At 57.2% G+C, this 15,945-nt stretch overlaps 9 protein-coding genes across 9 annotated transcripts; 4 read left to right on the top strand and 5 right to left on the bottom strand.

Annotated features, from left to right (window-relative positions):
- Nucleotides 1–302: 302 nt before the first annotated feature.
- VTJ04DRAFT_2770 (uncharacterized protein) lies at nucleotides 303–1,061 on the bottom strand (the record flags this gene model as incomplete). Its single annotated transcript, XM_069360596.1, has 2 exons — nucleotides 303–767; nucleotides 852–1,061. 2 exons carry the CDS (start codon nucleotides 1,059–1,061, stop codon nucleotides 303–305), a joined length of 675 nt encoding a protein of 224 aa, XP_069221291.1.
- Nucleotides 1,062–1,419: 358 nt separating this feature from the next.
- VTJ04DRAFT_2769 (uncharacterized protein) lies at nucleotides 1,420–2,477 on the top strand (the record flags this gene model as incomplete). Its single annotated transcript, XM_069360594.1, has 3 exons — nucleotides 1,420–1,514; nucleotides 1,637–2,043; nucleotides 2,113–2,477. The coding sequence occupies 3 exons, from the start codon at nucleotides 1,420–1,422 to the stop codon at nucleotides 2,475–2,477; spliced, it is 867 nt and encodes a 288-aa protein (XP_069221290.1).
- Nucleotides 2,478–2,524: 47 nt separating this feature from the next.
- VTJ04DRAFT_2768 (uncharacterized protein) lies at nucleotides 2,525–2,870 on the top strand (the record flags this gene model as incomplete). Its single annotated transcript, XM_069360593.1, has 2 exons — nucleotides 2,525–2,527; nucleotides 2,574–2,870. 2 exons carry the CDS (start codon nucleotides 2,525–2,527, stop codon nucleotides 2,868–2,870), a joined length of 300 nt encoding a protein of 99 aa, XP_069221289.1.
- A 164-nt stretch (nucleotides 2,871–3,034) lies between these two features.
- Nucleotides 3,035–3,603, bottom strand: VTJ04DRAFT_2767 (uncharacterized protein; the record flags this gene model as incomplete). The annotated part of the gene is made up of 2 exons (XM_069360592.1): nucleotides 3,035–3,232; nucleotides 3,418–3,603. The coding sequence occupies 2 exons, from the start codon at nucleotides 3,601–3,603 to the stop codon at nucleotides 3,035–3,037; spliced, it is 384 nt and encodes a 127-aa protein (XP_069221288.1).
- Nucleotides 3,604–3,865: 262 nt separating this feature from the next.
- VTJ04DRAFT_2766 (uncharacterized protein) lies at nucleotides 3,866–4,066 on the bottom strand (the record flags this gene model as incomplete). The annotated part of the gene is made up of 1 exon (XM_069360591.1): nucleotides 3,866–4,066. One exon carries the CDS (start codon nucleotides 4,064–4,066, stop codon nucleotides 3,866–3,868), a length of 201 nt encoding a protein of 66 aa, XP_069221287.1.
- A 233-nt stretch (nucleotides 4,067–4,299) lies between these two features.
- Nucleotides 4,300–5,085, bottom strand: VTJ04DRAFT_2765 (uncharacterized protein; the record flags this gene model as incomplete). Its single annotated transcript, XM_069360590.1, has 3 exons — nucleotides 4,300–4,471; nucleotides 4,558–4,684; nucleotides 4,764–5,085. 3 exons carry the CDS (start codon nucleotides 5,083–5,085, stop codon nucleotides 4,300–4,302), a joined length of 621 nt encoding a protein of 206 aa, XP_069221286.1.
- Nucleotides 5,086–5,685: 600 nt separating this feature from the next.
- On the top strand, nucleotides 5,686–6,543 carry VTJ04DRAFT_2764 (uncharacterized protein; the record flags this gene model as incomplete). The annotated part of the gene is made up of 2 exons (XM_069360589.1): nucleotides 5,686–5,732; nucleotides 5,811–6,543. The coding sequence occupies 2 exons, from the start codon at nucleotides 5,686–5,688 to the stop codon at nucleotides 6,541–6,543; spliced, it is 780 nt and encodes a 259-aa protein (XP_069221285.1).
- A 406-nt stretch (nucleotides 6,544–6,949) lies between these two features.
- On the bottom strand, nucleotides 6,950–8,659 carry VTJ04DRAFT_2763 (uncharacterized protein; the record flags this gene model as incomplete). Its single annotated transcript, XM_069360588.1, has 2 exons — nucleotides 6,950–7,729; nucleotides 7,793–8,659. The coding sequence occupies 2 exons, from the start codon at nucleotides 8,657–8,659 to the stop codon at nucleotides 6,950–6,952; spliced, it is 1,647 nt and encodes a 548-aa protein (XP_069221284.1).
- Nucleotides 8,660–10,964: 2,305 nt separating this feature from the next.
- On the top strand, nucleotides 10,965–15,369 carry VTJ04DRAFT_2762 (uncharacterized protein; the record flags this gene model as incomplete). Its single annotated transcript, XM_069360587.1, has 4 exons — nucleotides 10,965–11,109; nucleotides 11,300–13,812; nucleotides 13,875–15,265; nucleotides 15,330–15,369. The coding sequence occupies 4 exons, from the start codon at nucleotides 10,965–10,967 to the stop codon at nucleotides 15,367–15,369; spliced, it is 4,089 nt and encodes a 1,362-aa protein (XP_069221283.1).
- Between the last annotated feature and the right edge of the window lie 576 nt (nucleotides 15,370–15,945).

Here is a 15,945-nt window from a genome sequence, read left to right as displayed (position 1 = left end):
TTCATCAAGCATCGGGTCTCGTCGTATCCATGGGTTGTTGGGTTATGTATTTGAGGTTCTGGTAGTTCCCCCCTGTGCTGCGTTACGGAGGAAGAGGTGGTGGTGGTATGTGACATCGGTGGAGAGTGGTCGAGGAGGAACCCGGCATATTTCATTCAATGTCGACATTCAACACTGATTCGTCGTCGCTTGCCATATGGTCCATGTGTGTGAGGATGGCTGTGTTTGTGTGACTGTGAGCTCAGCGCTCTGTATTCATGTGCCGTGGGCCAGCCGCAGCACCACAATGGTCCTGTTGCCGTCTAGTTTCCTTTCAACTTCTTCTTCCTTGCCTTTTGTTTCCTTGCTTCTAATGCCCTCTCAAGCTTGTTCTCGTACCGGAACTTCTTCTTTTTCTTCTTTGGATATTTCGGCCGTTTCTTTTCCTCGCTCTTGTCTTGGTCTTTCCTCTCCTCGCCGTCGTCTTCCGCCTCGGACTCGTCATCCTCAGACGGCTTGTCTAGCTCCGGCTTGTGGAGCCCGTCTCGATCAACACTGACCGCCTCGACCGTGACCGTCGTGTACTTGTCCTCGTCGATGTACTCCTCCTCGACGTCGATCGGCGCCTCGGGAACCTGTTCCTCCTGATCCGACAAGCCACCCCATTCTTCGTCCGAGTCCGTGCCGTCGGCCCCGTTTTGTTCCGTCCCGGCGTACTCTGCCTCGCGCAGAATTTTGGTAATGGCTTGGACGTGCTCTTCGACTTGTTGTTTCCTCTCTTCGCGGATCTAGTACGGAGGTAGCATTCCCAAGTAGAGGTCAGCTCCCTCGCCCAAAACGCACTCCCACCTTGGAAAGGGGGTCACACGCACCTGTCTCCGCATCTCAATCCTCATCTCGCGGGCCTTCTTCTCGGCGATCTCCTGCGCACGCTTTTTGCGCTCCTGCTTGCGCTTGTGGAAGCCCGTGAGGTACTCTGTACGGGCCTTGGGGTCGAAGGTGATCTCCTCAATGGCGTGCACCGTCTTCCGCTTTTTGGGCGGCGGTGGCGCCGTCTTGCGTATCCTCGGTTTGGCAAACATTTTGAGTGCGTGGGCTGTCGTAGAGGGCCGGGAATGTGGTGTGTTTTTTTCGCGTGTGAGGCTTTCTGTCTTGCACCTCAGATGGTCTGTAAATTTACATCCCGATATGGAATCTCTGCTGCTGCAGTCGCTTATCGGAATTCTGCCGCTTCTCACCGCCCAACCTGGCGCGTTTGGCCGCAGCCGCAGACTTGCATCATCCACTTCCTAGGCTCGTCGCTCGCTCGCAGCCACTCCGGCCGACGTAACCGTGAGTTTGGCTCGAAGCTCCCTCCCCAATTCCCATCAGCAAACCACACCAGAATCGACCCCGACGTCGTTTTGATCTCCCCGGGGCCGGCCTGAATCACTGAACAAAATGAAGCCCTCAACAACAATGGCATTGCTCGCGGGCGCCTCCCCGGCGCTCGCCTTCTCGGATTCGGCTCCGTTCATCCTCTTTTCCACGACCAAGTACGTACGGCCCTTATCCTCGAGCATTGAATTGACCCATCCCTCCGGATGTTTACTTAGACCGACCGTCGAACCATGACTCCAAGGACCTTTCAAGCTAACCTCAACGTCTCCAATATCAGACTCCCCATCCCCGAACAACCCCCCTCCCAACTCCAAACCTCCACCCAGCTCCTCCCCAGCATCAAATCCCTCCTCTCCTCCTGCCCCACCAAGCGCTACCTCCTCGTCTCGCAGCCCAACATGCACGCTGCCGATTTCCGCAGCAATAACGACGTCCAGTCGTCCTCTTGTCTGATGCCGCATCTCTGCGACACGGTCCGCGCCGCCGCGGGCGACAGCCGCGCGTGGTCTGTTGCCGAGGTCGTTGGGCAGGTGAAGCGCTCTGATTTGGAGGAGGCTGTGAAGAGCGCTTGCGGGGAGGGAGAGGCGGTGCTGGAGAAGATTGAGCTGCGTCATCTGCAGGCCGTGTCGGAGCGTAAGGCACAGGAGAGGGCGAAGGAACGGAGGGAGGTGTTGGCGGATAATGGTATGTATATTTTGGCTTCTCTGTCTTTGAAGGTAAAGGTGTGATACGGGCTGTTACTGACATGTGCAGATTACGAGCTGAGCAGGCTGCTCGAGGCCGTCGAGGGCGACTACACCGTCATGGTCTTCTCGGACCCGAACGAGTTCCAGGCGTACGAGCCCGATTTTGCCCAGCCGGTCCACACGGATATGAAACGCTGGGCGGAGGAGGAGCGCCTACTCGATGCGAAGCCCTCGGACACGTCCAAGGACAAGCGGCCGCTGTTTGAGAAGTATCAGTTCTTCACCCCGGGTGTTTTCCTGTCTCTCATTGTCCTCGGCGTCCTCCTTACTATCCTCGGTGCTGGTCTCAAGGCGCTTGCTAGCCTCCAGGTTTCCTACGGCGCGTTTGACAAGGAAATGGGCCCGGCTGCCCAGAAGGCGAAGCAGATGTAGACAGTTTCATGTTGGACGTGTGTTTATCTGTCTGTACAAGTACAGTAATGGTGGGGGTTAGGGTCGGTTTTTCTCCGTGGTTAGGAGCACTCCTAGTTACTATTGGTAGCCTGGGCTGGAGTTTGCGGTTGGGACATGCGGCATGGATGGATGGATTATGAAGAGATTTTGGGTATTTCCTACGAACCCATGTCTATCCTCGGGACTCTCTGCGGTTTAATGGAAGCAAATGTGATGTATCGATCCCGTAATCATGCCACCGCCTCTGCCTTGTTAGCGACGGTCCGGGAATGTGAGAAGCTCATGACCAAATATTTTGTCTCCGACCAACGCCGTGAACCCAACCAAGCCATCTTTGCCTTCCTCCCATCTCTACCCGTCTCCCCCAAGTAGTACGCATACCTTCATCTATTCCAGCTCCCCAACTCCCTCTTTGCCACCCTTCAGTTGCATGGGCATCATCCGCCATCCTACTCCTCACCATCAAGTCACCCAACCCCTCCTTCCACCGACCCGATCCACCACCCTCTTCCCAATATCCTTCAAGGAAAAAATCATCATACCAAATGACTAGGCAACAAGAAATTGGCAATGCCCTCGCGCACGGCGTACTCGTGTCCGCAGTTTCCACACACAAGTTTGCCTTCGCTGATCTGCGTCTCCATGAGCAGCGTGTGGAGGTCTTTGAGCAGCTTCTCGTCCGACTGTAGCTCCTCTGCCGTGGGAGGTTGCTCGGGCAGCGTTGGGAAGCCGAGCTGTGTTTTTTGGTTAGTTGTTGTTAGGGTGATTAATGTGTGATGGGAGGTTTGAGATGGGATATCAGGTCTCGGGGATATTGGGATGAGGAAGATATAAGTGAAATACAGAGCATAAAAGGTGGAAGATGTATGTAAATAAAACTGTGAATCACAAGTAACACCACTTTGCAACATGAACTCACCTCCGTGGCCGTTGTCCTCAGAGCATTCCAGTCAATGCGGGGCAGCAAGTTGACTAACAACTGCGGATTGAGCTCGACGTCGTCGCTCACCAACTCGGCATCCTTGGGATGCAGCGGAAACGAGGCGGCCGAGGTCTTGCAGGCCTTGACGGCGCAAGTTAGGAAATTTAATGTGAGGACTTTCATTTTTTGGGATTGTGCTGGTTGTGGTTTGGAGAGTTGGGAAAATACGTCTGGCGTTTGGGACTTGGAGGTGAATGAATCCTAAAAATTTCCATGCTTGAAACGGGGAGACGACTTGTAGCTAACGAAGTCCCACTCTTACACACACCCTCCTGCAGAACACCTCTTTCATTATGCCCTCCGACCAGCGAAGTTTACGACAAAACCAAAAACAAATACTTGAGCCTAATCCCATGATTAAAATAGAAAGCCGTTTTCCGATACTTCACGCCTGGAGCTTATTGTATCCGATCTCGTCCCGGGGCTGGCCCCGAGAGAATCGCCACCAGGCCACAACCACACCCACAACAATACCCACCATGGCCAGCTTAACCACAACTGGCCAGTCATCACCAGGCTCGGTGGTATCGATTGGCGCATCGTCGGGGGACGGGGCATCAATGCCTAAGGAGAGGAGGAGAATCATGCAAGATCAAAAAATCAGCACAAAATCACGTCGGAGAGACGCAGCAGCAGCACGACACAGAATGAACCATGAAATCCATTTGTCTTGAAATTTTTGAACAGTCCCCCTCAATCTCCTTCCATTTCCCACATGCCTCTTTTATATGGACAAATCACCTCTGAACAGAAGGCGACGGAGAAAAGAGAACGGGACGAACACTCTGCTCGCTGGCTGCGGGAAGACAAGAAAGAATTTTACAGTTCCACGTGGATACCTTCGGGGGGCACCGGCAGCTCTCCGCTCTTGACGATCTTGACGGGCTTCTCGGGCCTGTCACCAGGCTGGGTCTTGACGTTCTGGATCTTGTCGACGACATCGTAGCCCTCAAGGACCTCGCCGAAGACGACGTGGCGACCATCGAGCCAGCTGTGTTGCAGGGTAGCAAGTCAGTGGTTGTTCCATCGACGGGTCGATGATAACGGAGCTGGGGTAGGTAAGTAGGGGAAACTTACGAAGTGACAACGGTGGTGATGAAGAACTGAGAGCCGTTGGTGTCCTTGCCAGCGTTCGCCATGGAGAGAATGCCCTTCTTGCTGTGCTTGAGCTTGAAGTTCTCATCGGGGAACTTCTCGCCGTAGACTAGATAGAGAAAGTGTGTCAGCATTGACCACCGACCTCTCTCTTATTCACTCTAGCAGGAATCAATGGCTTCACATACTCGACTTGCCACCGGTACCATCGCCGTTGGTGAAGTCACCGCCCTGGATCATGAAGTCCTTAATGACACGGTGGAAGGTAGAGCCCTCGTAGCCGAAGCCCTTCTCGCCGGTGGCCAGGGCGCGGAAGTTCTCGGCCGTCTTGGGGACGGTCTTGCCGTAGAGGCCGAGGACGATGCGGCCCAGGGGCTCGTCGCCGTGCTCAATGTCGAAGAAGACCTTGTGGGTGATCTTGGGGCCCTTGGCGGCAGCGGCCGTCTGGGCGAACATGAGGCCGGCGCCCAGGACGACGGACGCGGCGGCGAAGAGCTTCTTCATGAGCATGGTGACGGTTGGAGGGTTGGGGTTCGGAGGGGATCAGATAGGGCAGAAGGTTGAACGAAGACTACGGGTTGGAGAGTGGGATTGGGGTTGGGACAGGATCAATTGAGTGGGAGGAAGGGCAAAAATATGCTCTTCTGCTTGGTGACGGAAGAAGTACACTACCGGTTGCTGAAGCTACCACGTTTCCGTTCCACGTTGGCCTTCTCCATCTTCCGACGAAGACCAGGGTTGGTGGTCGACGTTGCAGGACAGCGGCTGCGGGGCAAGCGTCGCAAGCCGTCGCAGGCATTGCGCCGTGCGCCAAACAAGGAAAGCGGTCGTAGGCTAAATCCACCCCGCGCCGTCCGTTTAACCTTCTCCGACGCTTAACCGAATTTGGGGAACCACGGCCTCGTCCAAGCCGCTGGGAGATCCAGGTACCCTTTTGGTTCAACTCCAACGTCATCTTCCAGGCACGTTACCACCGAGACACCAAAGCAGCTTGCCGTCGCACTGCTGCTCTACGGCCGCGCGCATCCCGACGACATGGGCGCATCTCCACCCCATGCCACAACCACAACCTAGCCGAATCGTGAACCACACAACAGCCCTCGGCGCGGCATGATGTCCTCAACGAACGAGGAGGACCCGTTCCTCCAGGTCCAACAGTCCGTTCTTCCCCTCCCTAAACCACTTTCCTCCCATCAGGCCAAGCGAACTAACACCCCTCTCTCCAACCAAAACAGAGATGTCCAATCCCAACTCCAATCCGCCCGCTCCCTCTTCACCTCGTACCTCCGCATCCGCTCCCTCGTCTCCTCTTCCTCCACCTCTCCCGAGCTCGCCTCCGCCCGCAGCGACCTCGAGTCCGCGCTCTCCTCCCTCTCCGAAGACCTCGACGACCTCGACGCCTCGGTGCGCGCCGCGGAACCCGACCCGGCGCGCTTTGGCCTGGCGCCGGCCGAGGTGGCGCGCCGGAGACGCTTTGTGGACGAGGTGAGCGGGGAGGTGGCGGATATGCGGGAGGAGCTGGCCAAGGGTCCTTCCGCCGCCGCTGCTTCTGCGAGGAAAGGAGCTGGGAGAGGAGGGGCCAGGAGTGATCTCCCCGACCCGTCAGCGTTCGCAATACCCGGCGAAGATGGGAGGGGTAGTAATAATGGGGTCGACTATGCTGCCGAGTTTGAACGCCAGCAACAACTGCAGCTGCTACGAGAACAAGATGAGCAGCTGGACGATGTGGCGCAGACGGTTGTCACGCTGCGGCGGCAGGCGGACGACATGGGCCGGGAGCTCGGGGAGCAGGTGGAGATGCTGGAGGTGGTGGACCAGCTTGCCGATCGGGTGGGCGGGAGGTTGCAAACGGGGATGGAGAAGCTGAAGTATGTCATGAGGAAGAACGAGGATCGCTTGAGTAGTTGCTGTATTGGGGTGTTGATTGTGGTGTTGGTGATTTTGTTGATTCTGCTTTTGATTCTGTAATGATAACAAAGGGGAGTGCGGGATGGGAAGTTTTAATACCAGGTACTAGATAGATGGAGGACTGGTTGGCTTCAACTTCCAGGTTGTTTCACGCGGCGTTAATACCAAAAGGGACTGGACATTGGAGGGTCAGTTGATCGGCGTTGAATTACTTTCTAGGTGTTCTCGTTCTTTTTGTAGTTTTGTCCTAAGATGCTGTTGGGTATCTCCAACGAGGCCCGGTCGAGGCCATGACTGCTTGAATACACATGAGTTACATGCCCATAGTTCCCATCTTTGGATGCGACTGTGAAATGAACCGGCTTCCTGTGCCCTCCCTCTCTATCCCGTATTCCCCAATCAAACAAATAGACATATCAGACGCTCTGCGCTGAGAAAGAAGCAGAAAAGGAATTCGCTCGTGATCCTACCCCAGGACCAAACCCGTCTCCCGCTTCAGCCTCTGCGCCACGACCTGCAGCGCTTCCACCGCCGGCGACTTCTGCGCCGCTCTCGCGGGGAACTCGATCAATGCCGTCCTCAAGGCGGCCAGCGCCGCGGTACCGTAAAATTCGATAAACTTCTGTTCATATCCTTCCACCATGGCTTTGAGCACGGTGCATTGGGTATTGGAAATTTCCTGAGATGGAGTGTTGACGATTCGGGCCATGGCGGCCCAGTATTCCCGCGGCGGGAACGGGTTCGTCTTTTTGGAATGTGCAAAGTTCCGGAGCGATATGGCCGCAAACCCAGCACCCAAACCCGTCATGCGGTCCATGTGCTGCTGCTCCGTCACCCAGTGTCCGCCATCCTTCCACCATCCGAGCCGCTGGCGCCCTTGCTCCGTGCGCTCGTTGCCGCGGAAGCCAAAGACCACGGGACACACGACCCGGAACTTGGCCAGCAGCATGTCGATGAGAGACTTGCCACGCCAGAGGAAGTCGGGCTCGGACAGGGTTGCGGCCACGCAGATGCCCACCGGATCGGCCGTCTCGGGCCGCGACCCGGCTTCGTTGATGAACTGCGCGATGGCGGCTTTGGCGAAGATGTTGACGAGGTAGAGGAATATGGATGGTAGCGTCTCGCCGTTGTTGGCTGCCCCTTCGACTGGGCTCCGCGGTTCCAGGACGAAGTGGCTGACTTCCATCGGCTGCGACTGGACTTGGTTGGAGAGTGCTTCTCGGAGGAGCTGATTGATTTTTTGTTGCTGTGACGTGATGTGAGTCGAAATGACATCTTACTTCCCCGGCATGAGATAAAATCTTCTTACCTGAACCTTGTTCACACCGGCCACGCCCGAGGCAACGGTGAGCTGGCCAACCGACTTGCGGATTTCTCGCCGCATGTCGCCCATCCGTGCCTTCAAAGCAGGGTTACTCTTGGCCTGTTCCAAGACCGACTTCCGAAGGATTTTGAGATTCTTGTGAATCTCGATGTACCTGTCTGGGCCCGTAGGTGCTGGGGTTTGCGCAGCTGAGCGGGATGATTCAGAGGCAGGAGTGACACCATTCGGCTTCAAGGCGGTCTGGGCAACAGGAGGAGCAGCTGGTACTGCGCTCGGCGGCGGCGCTGGCGGAGGCACCTGGTTCTGGGCGACTGGCGGAGGTTGTTTCGCTACTAGAGGTTGGGCTGGAGGTGCTGGTGCAGGCTGGAGTGATCCAGTGCCGAACAAACCGGCCCCTGGTAATGATGGTTTTGTTGTCGGGCCATTTGGCTGAGCTGGGCCGTCTGGCCTTGTGGTCTGGGCTGGAGGTATTGTTTTCACGCCGTTGGCCTCTGCTGGCACTGCCTGCGGCTCAGGATCGGGTAGCGGAGGAGGGATGGCGATCTTTTTCGCTTTCAGTTCGTTCAGGCGAATCCGTTCGGCGGCGAGCTGCTCTTCCAGTCGGATTCGCTCCTCTTCTTTCCGGCGCTCTTCGGCGATGCGCTGTGCCTCTTCGCGCTTCAGTTGCTCCCGGTACACTCTTTCGGCTTCCTCGCGGACTCGCTCGTGTTCCCTTTTTGCTAGCTCCAGAAGGTAACGATGCCGGGCTTCAGAGTTTCGGTCTTCTGCAAAAAGTTCGTCAAGAACGGAGCGCTGTGGGCTGCCGTTTGCCCAATGGCTGGTCGGTTGGCGAGAAGGAGATGAGTTGGCCATGGCGAAGAAATCTTGATGGATATAAGAGGAGAACAAGAGGTAGGTATCAAGGTAGCTTTGAATATAGACAGTCCATACTCTGGATTCTTGTGGACCGGTGTGTCGCGATCGCGCTTTGGATCTTCTTCGCGCGCCGCCGAGAGGTTGCGGCGAGTGAACGGTGAGATGCTAGGACCACCCCACCGTGGTTTACGGATGTTTCTGCCCTTTTGTGTCAAAGCGGGCTGGTGAGATCCGAAACGGCGTGGCTGGGAAGGCTGTAAACCCTAACCCTTACCAGAGCCAGGAGGTTTGGGGCACCAGACAGCCATCAGAATAGAATTGTGAGGCCAACCCAATGCAGCCAGCCAGCGTTTGGCATATCTGACGAAAGTGTTTCGTGATCTCTCCGGGCCGTGAAACGCTCATGTCGTTCAATTCTAATTATGCATCGGAACTCGGATGGGAGAAGCATGGTGCTGGAAGCACATTCGCACAGTGTCTCGTATCAACCACCTCAACTTACTCCATCGTATACGAGTACATCAGGATACGTCTCTCAGGATGTGGTCCGGACGCCGGCTGCTGGATGCTATCGCAGGACCTCAGTTGAATGCATGGACATGGAAGTACGAGTAGGAGTAACATCGGGACCCCATCCCACTGGGACTGGCAAGCGCAAAAACGGCCACGTGGGCTGATGTCATGGAGGAGCAGTTGTGATGCGATGAGGTCAGATCAGACTGTACGAGTGATCTCTACTGTCGCCGATCGATTTCTGAACAGATATCGCGAGTTGGACACTTCGAGGTGGGCATGTATGGAGTAGCTTGGGGTAGAGGCCGGGCTTTGTAACGGCGGACAAGGTTAAACTAGAGCAAGCTATGACCTCTTCCTGCGACAACCTGCAAGGCGTGGGGTCCAGTTCAAGGCTGTGTTTCGAAACAGAGCAGGGCAGCAAACCTGGGACCCGGGGCCGCGGTTGTACAACGTCAAGCCTCTTTTTGTTCGCGTTATGCCGACCTCTTGTGCCGCATCAGCCTTCCAAGTTGGTCAGCGTCGTCGTTCGTCGTAGTGTTGTCCATCTCGCCTCAACGTTCGTCAAGACAAGCGGGCGCCTACCTACGACTGTAAGTGCAACATTTCGCTGAATCGGAACGCTGGCTCCAGAAAAGTTGGGTTGGGGTGGAACTTAGCCCCTGAGAATGGATGTGCTTGCGCACGCACTCAAACGCCGTCACAGCTCCCAATTGGCGTCTCAAAAATCCGGGAATACGACCTCGACTCGAATCAGTCCAGACCTCTAGGGTTCGGTTTCCTGTACCTTACGGAGTAGTTGGCTGCGGAAGAAACAAACTGGAGAATTCGAGAGTTTCTTTGTTCAATCGACGATGTTGTCGACACAAGAGGACGACAAGCCAGCAGCTCTCCAATTTAGAGCTCTACAGTAACCTTTTGGCTGCTGAGAAAACGCCAGGCGCAGCGTCGTTGACACTTTGACCGAGAAACGTGGAGTTGCAGCCCCTCATCCCCCCTTGGAATCGCCCCACCTCCTTATTCCTGTTTCGTCGAGAAGCTGCCCGCGGCGACGCTGTTCACTGGTTGCATGCTGGGCGTGGGACTGCAGCGTGTGTGGTGTGCTGGCTGCTGTTGCTCCTGCTGTTGCTGGAGGGAACCTGGCCACTTGGCCGGGACTGAGGTCAACCAAGATCCAGAACCCGGGGCTTGGGGCTTGGGGCTTCAGGGTTCTCGCTCCTTGCCTCAACCTCTCTCGGGGGGCATCCATCGTCATCAACCCCAGAGCTCGGACTCCTCCTCCTCACTCCTCACTTCCACCTCTGCACATCACTCCTTCAACCACCATCCCCCCTTTTTTTTCACTTTCGCCCTTCACGGCTTCTCGCCATCCAAAACCTTACCTTTTTGTTTCCTCAAGGCTCTTCATCCATCGACGCTCCCTTCGCTTTTCTCCATCTTTCATTAATCCCGTTGGCGCTCGAAAAACTGCACCCTCAAAAAAGACAGTTTTGCCCAAAAAGCAACGACCGACGTCGAGCAAACCAATCGCCCCTCCAGGCAGATCCAGGCCAGCCCACGAGCCAATCTACCCACCAACCCACTTGACATACCCGACCTGCTGCGTTACCACAGACATCGGCAACGTCCTCAACCCACAACTTAAGTACTTGACGTCCAGTCACCACGTCGCCGGGCCTCGGCTGTCTCAGACACCCCCGAACACACTTCAAGTTCGTTTCGCACCCAACGTGCGCCCATTCAGCTTGGTCCATCAGTCTATCGCCTCTCGCGCATAGCATCTGTAGCCATGGATCAACAACAGCAACATGACCAGCAGCCTCGGCCGTCGGTGATCGTCAGTCCCACCGGCCGCCAGCTGCGTGTTGGTCATCGGAGGAGCCCGTCAAGCATGACCGAATTGACGAGCATGTTTGCGAACCCCAACACCAACTGTAAGTCAATACTCATGCCTTGATGGAGTTTGGCTTTGCTTGTTGGCGTTTCTCCGTCCTTGGTCGCCTTCTGGCTGCTAGACGGTGATTGACGCCATCAACCGTCCCCATCGCACAGCCCCTTTGTTCCGAGGGCGAATGATGTAATGGTGTTGGACCGACTGCTAACGTTGATACTCGCCTCTTCAAGTGTCGCAACTGGCCATCCAGCAGCAGATTGAGATCTTGAAGCAGCAGCAGCAGCAGCTCCAAAACTTCCAGATGAGCATGATGCCTGGTCAACCCCTCCCCGCTGCCGGCTTCACCCCGCTGCAGACCCTGCCCAACATGTCGCCGCAAGCTGGTTTCCAGTTCCCGACCCCCATTCCGCAAAATGTCAACTTGAATGCGCCTACCCAGCCCCTGTCGCATCGCCGTAACCAATCGGCTGTTCCCAACATGAACCTGGGCCCCCCTCCGGCGCCGTCGTCCGGCGCCGCGGGGATGGCCTTTGGCAGCTTTGACAACCATCAAGGCCAAGGCAAGGACGGCTCCGGCACCCGTGGCGGTCGCAGCGGCGCCGGGGGTGGTCATCAGAGGCGCCACTCCCTCGCCCTTGCTGACGCCAAAAAGGCTGCCGAGCTCGCTCAGCAGAAGCGCACCACCTCTGGTTTCCAGTTCCCGCCTCCTAGCGCTACCGACTCGGCTGGAAAGACCGAGGAGGAGGCGAAAAGTGGCGCGGGCACTTCGTCCGCTACGACCGAGGGTGCCCAGCAGCCGGCTCAGACTCAGACCCAAGCCTCCGCCCCGTCGTTCCGCGGCGGGCGTGGTGGGCATGGTCGGAGCCAGAGCATGGCTGTGGGTGCCAACGGCCGTGGTGGCCTTGGAGGTGACTTCCGCCGAGGCGGGGGTCACGCCCGTACGGGTTCTCGCAATTTTGACAGCAACTGGCGCACTCAGAACCAGAACACTCAAGGCCAGGAGCAGACGGCCACGACCGGCCACAATCAGGGATTCCAGCCGGGTCATCGTAGCCGTACCTCCGTGAGCCACCAGTCCGTGTCCAACATCGGGGCCTTCCAGTACCCTGGTCAGCCCCAGCTTGTTCAGCTGCCCGGTCAAATGATGATTCCCAACCTTTATGGCGGGCAGCAGCTGAATGCCATGCAGCTTGGTCAGCTGCAGGCCCTCGCCGCCATGAACGGCCAGCAGTTTGCCGGCCTTCAGGCTAGCCAACACGCGCCGCAGCTCGCTGTTCAGCAGCCCCAGCAGGCCCAGCAACAAGCGCAGCAGCAGCAGCAGCGCAAGACGCTCTTTACCCCTTACCTTCCCCAGGCGACCCTCCCTGCTCTCCTCGGCGACGGTCAGCTCGTTTCTGGTATCCTCCGCGTCAACAAGAAGAACAGGAGCGACGCCTATGTCTCGACTCTGGACGGCCTTCTGGATGCCGACATTTTCATCTGCGGTAGCAAGGATCGTAACCGCGCCCTCGAGGGAGACCTGGTCGCCGTTGAGCTCCTCGATGTCGATGAGGTCTGGGCCCAGAAGCGCGAGAAGGAGGAAAAGAAGAAGCGAAAGGATATCACCGACACCCGGACTGGCTCCACTGGCCAGGATGATGCTGTCGGCCCTGATGGCAGCATTCGTCGCCGCGGCAGTCTCAGGCAGCGCCCGACCCAAAAGAAGAACGATGACGTCGAGGTCGAGGGTCAGAGCCTCCTCCTGGTCGAAGAAGAAGAAATCAGCGACGAGCAGAAGCCCCTGTACGCCGGTCACATCGTCGCCGTCATTGAGCGCGTGGCGGGTCAGATGTTCTCTGGTACTTTGGGTCTTCTGCGTCCGAGCAGCCAGGCCACCAAGGAGAAGCAGGAGGCCGAGCGCGCTGCGCGCGACGGCACTGCTCCGCGGGCTCCGGAGCCGCGTACTCAGGAGAAGCCCAAGATTGTTTGGTTCAAGCCAACCGACAAGCGCGTCCCTCTGATTGCCATCCCCACGGAGCAGGCCCCGCGCGACTTCGTCGAGAAGCACCAGGAGTATGCGGACCAGATCTTTGTCGCCTGCATCAAGCGCTGGCCCATTACTTCTCTGCACCCCTTCGGCACCCTGGTGGAGAAACTCGGAAAGATGGGCGACCTTAAGGTCGAGACGGACGCCCTGCTCCGCGACAACAACTTTGGATCAGACGAGTTCGCCGACGCTGTAATTCGCAGCGTCGGGCTTCAGGACTGGACCCTCGCCGCGGAAGACGAGGCCGCCATTGCCGCTCGCCGCGACTTCCGCAACGAGAAGGTCTTCACCCTCGACATGGACGGTGCGGCCGAGCTCGGCAATGCCGTCCATGTCAAGTCTCTGGAGGACGGCAAGATTGAGATCGGCGTCCATGTGCCCGATATTGCTCACTTCGTGAAGCCCAACTCGCTCGTCGATCGCGAGGCCAAGAAGCGCGGCACTGCTGTCTACCTCGTCAACCGGTTCTGTGCCATGCTGCCTCCTCAGCTTACCGGCGGTGTGTGCTCACTGAGCCCGAACCAGGACCGCCTGACCGTCAGCGTTGTATTCAAGGTCAACCCGCACACTGGCGCCGTTGCCGAGGGCGATGTTTGGATCGGCAAGGGCATCATCAAGAGCGGCGGCAAGATTTCGCTCTCGCAGATGGATGAGGCCCTCGCTGGTAAGGACTTCGCTCACGACGCTGTCAGCACCAGTGACATTCAGATTCTTAATGTGAGTGATTTCGTTTATGGAAGCTATCAAACGGTCATGATATGCTAACAGGACTGTCACAGGTTTTGACCCGCAAGTTCCGTGAGGAACGCCTGGGTGCTGGCGGCGAGCCCGTCGCTCCTCTCCGCCTTCTCCAGCAGCTGGATGATGAGAACATTCCTGTCCGTCACAACATCTTTGACTGGACGCCAGCCACGGAGATTGTTGAGGAGCTTATGGTCAAAGCCAACACCTATGTTGCCCAGCGCCTGGCCCGCGCGCTGCCTGAGAAAGCTCTCCTGCGTAGGCAGGCTCCTCCTAACCCTCGCCGTCTGCAGACGTTCGTGGAGCGCATGACGGCGCTCGGCTACGAGATCGATCCGTCGAGCAGCAGCTCGCTCCAGAACAGCCTCTTCCGGGTCGAGGATGCCGACATCCGCAAGGGCATGGAGACGCTGCTTCTCAAGTCCATGCAGAGGGCCAAGTATTTCATCGCCAGCAAGACAGCCAAGCATCTGTGGTCGCACTATACGCTCAACCTCCCGCTGTACACGCACTTCACCGCCCCGACTCGGCGCTATGCCGACATCCTGGTCCACCGTCAGCTCGAGGCCGTGCTGTCGGACGGCAAGATCGAGTACAACGAGGACCTGGAGAACCTGGTCAAGACTGTCGAGGCGTGCAACACCAAGAAGGATTCGGCACAGAACGCTCAGGAGCAGAGCATCCACATCGAGGCGTGCCGGGCCATGGACAAGAAGCGGCAGGAGATCAATGGCGACCTGATCAGCGAAGGCATTGTTCTCTGCGTGTACGAGTCGGCCTTCGACGTGCTCATCCCCGAATGGGGCTTCGAGAAGCGCGTCCACTGCGACCAGCTGCCGCTCAAGAAGGCCGAGTTCCGCAAGGAGAAGCGCATTCTCGAGCTGTACTGGGAGAAGGGCGTTCCCAGCTCTGCGTACGTGCCCGAGGACGAGCGGCCCAAAGCGGCCGTCCAGCGCTTCTCGAGCACCACCATCGCCGCTTTCCGCCAGGCTGAGGAGGCCGAGCGTGCGAAGAAGGAGCGTGAGGAGCAGGCCCGCAAGCAGACCGAGACGGGTACCATCTCGACGGACGATGTCGACGCCCTGTTCGACGACGACGACGAGGAGAACGTCTCTGATGACAATGCCTCGGATCTCACCGAGGCCATGGCCGGCGCGTCGCTTGCCGAGCGCCCGACCCAGAGCGTACCTAGCTCGCCTGCTCGGTCGACAACGGATGCCTCAGCTGGTGCGGCTGGTGGTCTCCAGCGGACCAAGTCTGAGTCGGCCAAGCCGCCGGCCGACGCTCCTGAGGCTCGTCTGCTCACGGACAAGGAGAAGTACCTCAAGCTGTTCAAGCTGCGCGAGGAGGGCGGCGAGTACATCCAGGACGTGACGGAGATGACGCGCGTTCCGATTATTCTGAAGACGGATCTTACCAAGAGCCCTCCGTATGTTCTTCCCTTTTCCCGTATCATAAATAAGTCTGACATGGGCGACTAACATGTGTTTTAGGTGCCTGACGATCCGCTCGGTGAACCCCTACGCGCTGTAAATAAGCCAGTGACCGATGGGAGGAGTAGTTGTTTGCTCCGGCCTGGCACCATCACCGCCGCCTGTGGGGTGTGTTTACAGTCCCAAGGTTTGCAGGAGAACATGGTTTCGCATGGTGTTCAAGACGGACGAGAAAGGTGCATTAACAGGAGGGGGTGTACGGAGGAGAGAAGGAGATGCATAAAATGGGGGCGCAAGAGACCGTTGTAAGACAAGTCAACATGGAATTTACTCCTAGGTACACACTCAGTAATTGCATCAGGGGGATGGATAGGAGAGTGGTTGGGGGGTGGCTAGGTTTGGGGACGAAGATTGATCATGGGAAGGGAGGGTGTTGAGACCACGAGGCTGAGATAGGTTAGGTATAGTTAGCGTGTTGTTGATGATGATGATGATGATGTTGCAGTCAGTTGATTTTGCTGGTGTCGTGTGTGGGTGATTGTTGGTTGTGATATTTATGGAGTATGGTGTGATGGATGACGCGTGGGATGCGAGGTGGTTGTTCCTCGACAGCGAGACTTCGGGACGTGGAGTGGCAATGCTTTGTGTCGAGCGCTCTTTGAGGCCCAAATCTCCG

This window comes from Mycothermus thermophilus (assembly GCF_041956435.1).
Source record: "Mycothermus thermophilus strain CBS 625.91 unplaced genomic scaffold VTJ04scaffold_2, whole genome shotgun sequence".
In the NCBI taxonomy this organism is placed as follows: Eukaryota; Fungi; Ascomycota; class Sordariomycetes; order Sordariales; family Chaetomiaceae; genus Mycothermus; species Mycothermus thermophilus.
This window is presented reverse-complemented; position numbering and strand designations above follow the sequence as displayed.